General features: G+C 55.9%; 1 protein-coding gene across 1 annotated transcript; it reads right to left on the bottom strand.

Moving 5' to 3' along the window:
- Positions 1-453: 453 nt before the first annotated feature.
- On the bottom strand, positions 454-7,277 carry LOC117199441 (uncharacterized). The gene is made up of 4 exons (XM_049703638.1): positions 6,558-7,277; positions 5,636-5,792; positions 4,551-4,712; positions 454-3,371 (listed from the first exon to the last, which is right to left on the bottom strand). The coding sequence occupies exons 1-4, from the start codon at positions 7,275-7,277 to the stop codon at positions 2,737-2,739; spliced, it is 1,674 nt and encodes a 557-aa protein (XP_049559595.1). The 3' UTR covers positions 454-2,736.
- Positions 7,278-7,864: the final 587 nt, after the last annotated feature.

The following is a 7,864-nucleotide window of genomic DNA, read 5'->3' as shown; positions in this document are numbered from 1 at the left end:
GGGTTGCTCTCTGCTCTGAGGAGGGCCCCTGCTCACAGGGAACCTGGTTTCTCTCCCCAGGATACCACCTGTGGGCTGCAGTGTGCAGGCCTGGGAGCCTTGTAGTTGCCCAACCTCAAGACCATTGGGGATCTTGGACAGGGGATCTTAAGCAAAAGGTTCTGGAGCGACACCTCACTGGTTAATGCCGGACAGGGCGGGGGTGGGGCGGGGAGAAGGAGGCTACCATTCATAGCGTAATTGACATCAGGTGGGGTCATCAGTTACCAGGGGAACCAGCAGCTGGGGCGTGTCCCTCACTGACCCTCAGGTTAAGGACCATCAGGAGGGCAGTTGTTTCCCTTTAATAAACTAGCAGGTGGAGCCACTCTGGCCTAAGGATTAAAACAAGCACTAGCTGGGCGGGGCGGGGCGTGGGGGGCGTGGAGGGCGGGGCAAATGCGTTAACGTGAGTGGGGTGGAGGTGAAGCGGGATCTGGTCGAGCACGGGATGTACAAAAAACAAGAGAACTTCTCGAGTGGCCTGACCACACACCATCACTACCACCCAGGCCTCCTGCTCCAGGAAGGAGAACTTAAGCCTCTTGGATTCCCAGTATGTCTGCAGAGAGGGGTGAGTGGTTGACTCAGCAAATCCCTCCCTTGTCCCTCTTATGTCAGGCACAGGATATTGGTGGGGAAATATGGCTCCTTCCCTCCAGGACTTAGGACCTGACTTCTGGGGGGAGAAGACTCCTCCTAGAGTCTTAATTCAGAGGAAGAGGCACCATGAAGGAGGGAGGGAGGGCATAGCCAGAGGAAGGGCCTGCCTGAGCAAAGGCCTGGTGGCTGGAACGGCAAATCTCATGAGAGAGCTCAAAAGGGCTCTCTGTGGAGGGCCCTAAATATAGACGGAAACACTTGAAATAATTCCTAGAGTTTCTTTTCTGGGTGATTGGGAGCACAATGGAGGGCCAAATTCTCATCTTTTTGACTTCAGGATTAAACTGACTTTTTCCACATTGACCAAGGTAGGTGGTCTTGGGTGCACCTGGAGAAATGAGCGCCGTAGCGGGACTTCCCAGGCCGGCCAGCGGTCAAAGCTCCGCACTTCCACTGTAGGGGGCAAGGGTTCTCGGGGTGCGGCCAAAAAATAAGCCCCGTGTACCTCATGTCTTAAAGAAAGTGGACACAGAGTCCTAAAGGAAATCAGGCAACGGGACCAGATGATCCCTCCCTTATCTTGTGACCCTTCTGCCTGTGTGTCTGTTGGGACGACGCTGAGATTGCAGAAATGGAACCCTGGTGGTGTGGATTAAGGGGGTGGGGAGGGCAGGAGAGCACTGGCCAGCTGGCCGCTCGCCGGGCCTTGGTTCCTCGGATGGGATGCAGTCACAGCCCTCCCCAGGGCCTAGGAGGGACCACTCGGGAGAGGTACCATTTGGGGGGTGGGGACAGGAAGAGAGGGTGGGTTGAGATGGAGTTTTTCATGGGCATATAGATGAAGGCCCTGCAGGCTGTGGGGCCGTCTGCCCCATGGGTCACCTCTGTGCCCCAGGGAGCACTCACAGTGGGCTTGTCATCTGAGGAGCAGTGTTGAGTCTGCCCAGAACCTCCTGTGGACAAGGGTCACCACAGTGGGCACCCCTGAGGTCATGTCTCGAAAGTCTGGGCTGGAGGAGGCTTTGGGGACACATGCCTGACAGGGAGGCTCTCATTCATCTTCTAGGCCCTTCCCAGGCGGAGCTGCAAGTGCCCCTGGTTCTCCAGTCATCGAAGCTTAGCAGTCCTGGGTCCCCTTCCCTCAAGGTGCCTCCTCCTGTGGGTGGCAATGCACACCCATGACTTGGCCAGAGCGTGGATCCCTGTTTCTGCTTCACTGGAGAATATTGTCTCTGCCACCCCACGGATAGCTCAGCCCCCCTTAAGGGCACGGGTCTCCTAATGGCACCTGATGTGGCAGGAAGAGCCCTGGGCTGGGAGGCTCGTTCACGCCCGGCCCCGAGCCTCAGTTTCCCTTCCTATAAAATGAGAGAGTTAGACTTGATGATCCCCAAATTCCCTTTCCATGCTGACCTTGTAGGATATTTGTCCACATGAGATGACTCTAATGGCGGAGTCTCAGGCTCCATTACTGGGGTGTGCAGGGGGTATTCTGGAGAAGGCCCTGCCCAGAGCTTTCTGTTTCCCCACAGGATACGCTGAGCTGACCCTGCTGTCTTTTTGAATATCTGCCTGTGCGTGTGGCTTTGGTAGAGAGAAAGGGAGCAGGAGCTGGCTGGGTTTCTTTCTTTTTCTTTTTCTTTAAGGAGAGGTTTTTAAAATTAATTTATTTATTTATTTATTTTTGCCTGCATTGGGTCTTCCTTGCTGCGCGTGGGCTTTCTCTAGTTGCGGCAAGTGGGGGCTACTCTTTTTTTTTTTTTTTTTTTTGCGGTAAACGCTGGCTTCTCACTGTTGTGGCCTCTCCCGTTGCGGAGCACAGGCTCTGGACGTGTAGGCTCAGCAGCCATGGCTCACGGGCCCAGGCTCTCCGCAGCATGTGGGATCTTCCCAGACCGGGGCACGAACCCGTGTCCCCTCCATCGGCAGGCGGACTCTCAAACACTGCGCCACCAGGGAAGCCCGGGGGCCTACTCTTTGTTGCAGTGCACGGGCTTCTCATGGCGGTGGCTTCTCTTGTTGCAGAGCACGGTCTCTAGGCGCACGGGCTTCAGTAGTTGTAGCACGCGGGCTCAGTAGTTGTGGTGCACGGGCTTAGTTGCTCCGCGGCATGTGGGACCTTCCTGGACCAGGGCTCGAACCCGTGTCCCCTGCATTGGTAGGCAGATTCTTAACCACTGCGCCACCAGGGAAGCCCTGGCCGGGTTTCTTAACCTCCCCATCGGTCAGCAGAGAGCGTCTCTCAGACCATCTCTCTTCCCTCCCCCACAGCACTGGGCCCTCTTCCCCACCCACCCACCGAGGTCCCATCTCCTGTTCTGACCAGCTTTCTGTATGAGGTGTCACCCATTCTGTGTTCCATGTGGTTCCAGTGCTGGATAGGAAATATGGGACCATAGGGGCTTCAGATCCGGAGGATGGCAGGGAGGGTAGGGGGCCCTCACAGAGGTCTGGTTTCTGGTAGAAGAGGACGAGGATGGAGCCTCTAAAAAGCAAATCAGACTTTAACATGGAAGAGTAACCTCTTATGAGCACCAGCCAGACCACCTTATGATGCGCAAAGCGTGTCTTCTTCCCACTCAGGCTAGAATACAGAAGGCTTCTTTCTGCCATCTCAGTCTTGGGAGGTACCAGGCTCCAGGGAAGGTGTGTGAAGAAAATCCCTCGCTGCCACATTGGCCAAATGGAAGGGGGAAAAGCATAGGAAGACACTGGCATGTGCAGAGTCCCTAGGAGGAACCATAAGAGAGTCAAGAAGCTTAAAGGAGGCCGGAGTAGCACAGAGAGCAAAGAGGAGAGGGAGAGAGAGGAGGTCAGGGCCCACACCTTGAAGGTGCAGAGGGGGCCTGGCCTTTATTTTGACGGGCAGGAGAGACGGCCAGGAGGGAGGATCTGGGGTGGAGCTTCGCAGAGGGACACCTTTTCAGGTTTGGGAAGACTTGAGGGGAAGGCACCATCTTCTGAGCCTGGTTCCTTCCTCCTTGGTCCCCTCTAAATGCTCTCTTGGGCCTGTTTCTCTTCCTCCCTCAGGGTCCAAAGAAAGGGTCTGACCCACTAAGCTGACCAGGAGTGCTCCTGGGGGCTGGAAGGCAGGGCCCCTGGCACAAAGAGTCAGAGTGGTTTCACCAGTCCCTAAGTCCTGAGTCCAACGTGGAAATTCCAGGCCTTGGGATGTAAGCCTCCAGGATAGTGACACCAGTTGGGAGACTCACTCCACTCAAGAGAGCACCCCCAAAAGGGTTGGGAAGCCCAGGCCCCCAACTTGATGCCCCAAGGACAGTATCAGGATGACCTGGCAGCCCCGGGCAGCTCCTTCCCCAAAATGAAAACTTTCACCATCACAAGGGGCAGACAGAGAGCTTGCTTGGAGTCTTGCCCCTTGCGGACCCCAGCCCAGCTGGGACCCTAGAAGGCCCTGGGGCTCATTTCTGCTCCAGAAAGGTGCAGCCCCTCAGCTTCCTTTGCCACCCCAGGCGCAGGAGAGCGTCTCAGCCAGGTCTGCACAGGAGGACTTACAGACGTGGAACCCCAGAGCTTGCCAGGACAGCACCAACTTGCTGGACCCCTCCCAGTCCTGGCCCTTCCATCCAAGCCCAGAAACTCAGACCTAGGCCTACGACAAAAGACCAGGAAGTCCCCCAGCATGGGTGGGGGCATTTGCTGTTTCCTCCAGGGAGGAAACAAGGGCTGCCCAAGGCCAGGTCCTGTGGAAGCACATCCTGCCCCCTGGGCTGCTGACCCAGGACGGGATAGGCCCCTGGTATTCTGGACCAACCTTGGGCAATGGGGAACGCAGAGGGAAGGCTTGGCCTTCAAATCTGGGTCCAAAGCCCAGTATCCTGAAATACTAATTTTGGGTCCCTCTGTGCCTCAGTTTCCTCGTCTGTTAAATGGGATGATAATAATACCTTCCACATAGGGTTCTGGTAAGAACTGTGTTAGCCTAGAGGGAGTATCACATGGTGACCAAGAGCAGGGGTTCTGGAGCTGCCCTGCCTGGGTCCAAATCCCGGCTCCTGTGCTGCTAGCTGTGTAATCTCGGCATGTTACCCTCTCTGTCTCTGTTTCACCTGTAAAAATGGAGATAAAAGGGCTGCCGTGAGGATTAAAGGAGCAAGCCCATGTACCCAGAACACTCTCTGGTATGTCCGAAGTGCTCACAAATGCCACCTATTGGCTATACTCCACAGAGATGGTACTTGGCACACAGAGGTGCCCAGTAAATGTGGGCTCCATCCTCTGGTCCCCGTGACTCTCACATCTTGTGTTTCCTACCCCCAAATCCAAACACCCAAGATTCCCTTTGATCTCCCACCAATAAAATCTTATTAGCTTGTTCACACTCAAGTGTAAATGATGGATGGCCATTTAATTTATACCAGAGGAGCATATGCACACCTTCAGCCAAAGGAGCAATGTGCTGATAGTGGACTCCAGGCCACCGGCCGGGCTGGGGGTAGGGAGCATTTGGGAAGGTAGCTCTCCCAGAGTGCTTCAGTGATAACCACCTCAGCAGGCCAGGTATCTCCAGGCTGGAAAGGGTATTGGGTTTAAGACCCAGCTCTGCTCCTGACTGCTGTGTGACTTTCAGCAACTCACTTGACCTGTCTGAATCTCAGCTTCCTCATCTGCCTAATGGGATAACTTGTCTTCTTCTGCCATCCTCAAGGGGCTGTCCAAAATTAAATGCATCTGAAAATGGTCTGCCTTTGTCTCTCAGGATTGTGGTTATTTGTCCACGTGTCCATCTGCTCTTCTCAGCCTGGATAGGGAGCAGGGGTTCAGGCCAATAACACAGCAGGTGTTCAATGAACATGAGCTGAACTGCAGTGCACATCCTGATCTTGGGGCATAATCCCTCCTGTGCACCCAGTCACAGCCACATTCGCATTCTCATCCATTCCCCACCATGCCCCGCAGTGGCCCGGGGAAGCTTGGAATACCCCATTTAGCAGATGAGGAAACTGAGACCTGGGGAAGTCAGGGCATTTACCTGAAATGGTGGAGCTGGTCATCACCCACAAGCACTTGACTGCAAAATCCGTGCTGTCACGTGATTTCTGGATATCAGAGTTGGTGCTGGAAGGGGAGCAGTTTCCCTTCTCACAGGGACATGGGACCAGCAGAAGGAGACAAAAATACAAGGACACCTATTGGCTTCAGGCACAGCCTACATTAGCCTGAACTTTAGGTCATCAGATTCTCGTGACCTCTCTGCGTGGAGGGGTTCTTATCCTACAGATGGCAAACTTCAGGCTCAGCGAAGTAAAGGCATTTGGCCAGTAAGCTGAAGAGGAGGACTTGAAGCCAGGGGTGTCTGACACTGATGGTTGTGCCTGTGACCATCACCATGCAGTGCCCTCACCCACACTCACACACACCCGGCTGGCTTGAGAGGCAGGGGGATAGAAGAGCTGGGAGTGGAAGCTGCTGCACTCTGGGGATGTCGTGGGAAGGTGGGCGGATGATCTTCCTAGAGGGCAGACCTATCCACGGGGATGGATGTATCCTCTGCAGGACAGGAGCTCCTGTCCCCGGAGGAATGCAAAAAGCCAGGGAGGTTGTAGTCAGCTCTGAAAGGGTAGTGGACTAGTGGCCACTCAGGACTGCTGCTGACCCCCGCCTGGGGGAGGCTTCTCACCCTCCTTCTGCTTCTCCTGTCCTCTTTGTCCCATCTCTTCCTCATCTCTGCCTGTGTCCCTTGTGTGACTTGGACAAGTTCCTTCACCTCTGTCCTAAATTCATAGCGTTTAACACCGTCCAAAGGGCCAAGGGCTCAGTAAAGGCAATTATGGTCATTTTTCTTTTCTCCCCTCCCTCCATCCTGGAGAGCACTGAGGAAAAGGAGGCTGGACCCCCTGGGTTCTAAGTCTCCTCCTGCACAGCGAGCATCTCCTTCCTACCCTGTCCCATACCGTCTTAGTCTCCAGAGAGGCAGGGAGAGCCGAACTCAGCCCGGGGTCTACTGGCGCGACCCGGGTGTGCCAACCCTCATCCCTTCGCCTCAGTATCGCATCCAGGAAAGGGGCGAGCGCTCCCCGCGTCCCTTGGTGCCGTCTCTGGGTGTCCTCCGTACAGGTGGCTGAGCTCCAAGAGGCGCGGGACGCGGGCCCTGCAGGAGGGCGTGTGCTGCCCCCGCCCATCCCGCGCTCGCGCCCTCGCCGGGGCACCGAGAACCCACGTGATTTCCCGGCAGAGGCAGCCAGCTCCCCGCGCCCGTCGCCAGGCTGCTCTCCGCGCCTACTTTCAGTTTCGTGCTCAGCGCGGCGAAGCCGGGAGCGCAGCCGGGAGCGTAGCCGGTGAGTGCCCACCACTTCGCGGGGCAGCGGGACTCGGCTGGGGCGAGCTGCGCAGGGAGGTTCGGGGTGCAGACGCCGCGCGGAGCGGGGAGGAGGGTATGCCAGAGGACTCTGGAGCTGGACGTACCCATGGCCAGGTAGCTGACCTGATGGATGGTCGGGCCGACGGACGGCTGGACTGATGAACGGGTGGGCAGATGGGGCGCCGATGGCGGGGGAGCGCTCAGCCTGCCACCCTGCAGAGTTTGGGGGATGAGTTTCGAGCCGCAGAGGAAAGCAGGTCTGGGTTACCCGGTTTGGGTTTCGGGACGCGGCTGCGTTCCCGCTCCCTCCCATTCCTCCCCACCTTCGCACCGCTCCTGTCACCTCCTGGAGCTTCACCTTCTAATTGTCTTTTAAAGAATTCAGAAGTCCCCGCTGCTCATTGAGTGGGACTTTTTAGCCTAAAAGAGCTTTTTATGATGGACAGTTCCAAACATGTGCAAAAGTAGAAGGAATAGGGGCTCCCTGGAGGCGCAGTGGTTAAGAATCCGCCTGCCAATGCAGGGGACACGGGTACGAGCCCTGGTCGGGGAGGATCCCACATGCGGTGGAGCAACTAAGCCCGTGCGCCACAACTACTGAGCTTGTGCTCTAGAGCCCGTGCTCCGCAACAAGAGGAGCCACCGCAGTGAGAAGCCCATGCACCGCAACGAAGAGTAGCCCCCACTCACCGCAACTAGAGAAAGCCCGCGTGCAGCAACAAACGCAGCCAAAATAAATAAATAAATAAAAATAATAAATAAAAGTAGAAGGAATAGAATTAGGTTGAGCTGTACAAATATGTCAGTTTTGATATAACCAAGCCCCACGTAACCGCCACTTAGGCTTCAACAGTCATCACCCCAGACCAGCCCAGTTTCGTCCCTACCACACTTCATTTT

Source organism: Orcinus orca, chromosome 20, assembly GCF_937001465.1.
Source record: "Orcinus orca chromosome 20, mOrcOrc1.1, whole genome shotgun sequence".
In the NCBI taxonomy this organism is placed as follows: Eukaryota; Metazoa; Chordata; class Mammalia; order Artiodactyla; family Delphinidae; genus Orcinus; species Orcinus orca.
Note: the sequence above shows the minus strand (reverse complement) of the source record. Positions and strands in the feature narration are given on the sequence as shown.

Bases quoted from the DNA above. Each gene is read 5' to 3' on its own strand.
- LOC117199441 (XM_049703638.1), bottom strand. From the start codon at position 7,277: ATGGGAGGGAGCGGGAACGCAGCCGCGTCCCGAAACCCAAACCGGGTA. The intron at 4,713-5,635 runs GTAAATGCCCTG...CCATTTTTACAG, and splicing joins GACCAGCTCCACCATTTCAG to GTGAAACAGAGACAGAGAGG. The intron at 3,372-4,550 runs GTATTATTATCA...GGTTCCTCCTAG, and splicing joins ACCAGAACCCTATGTGGAAG to GGACTCTGCACATGCCAGTG.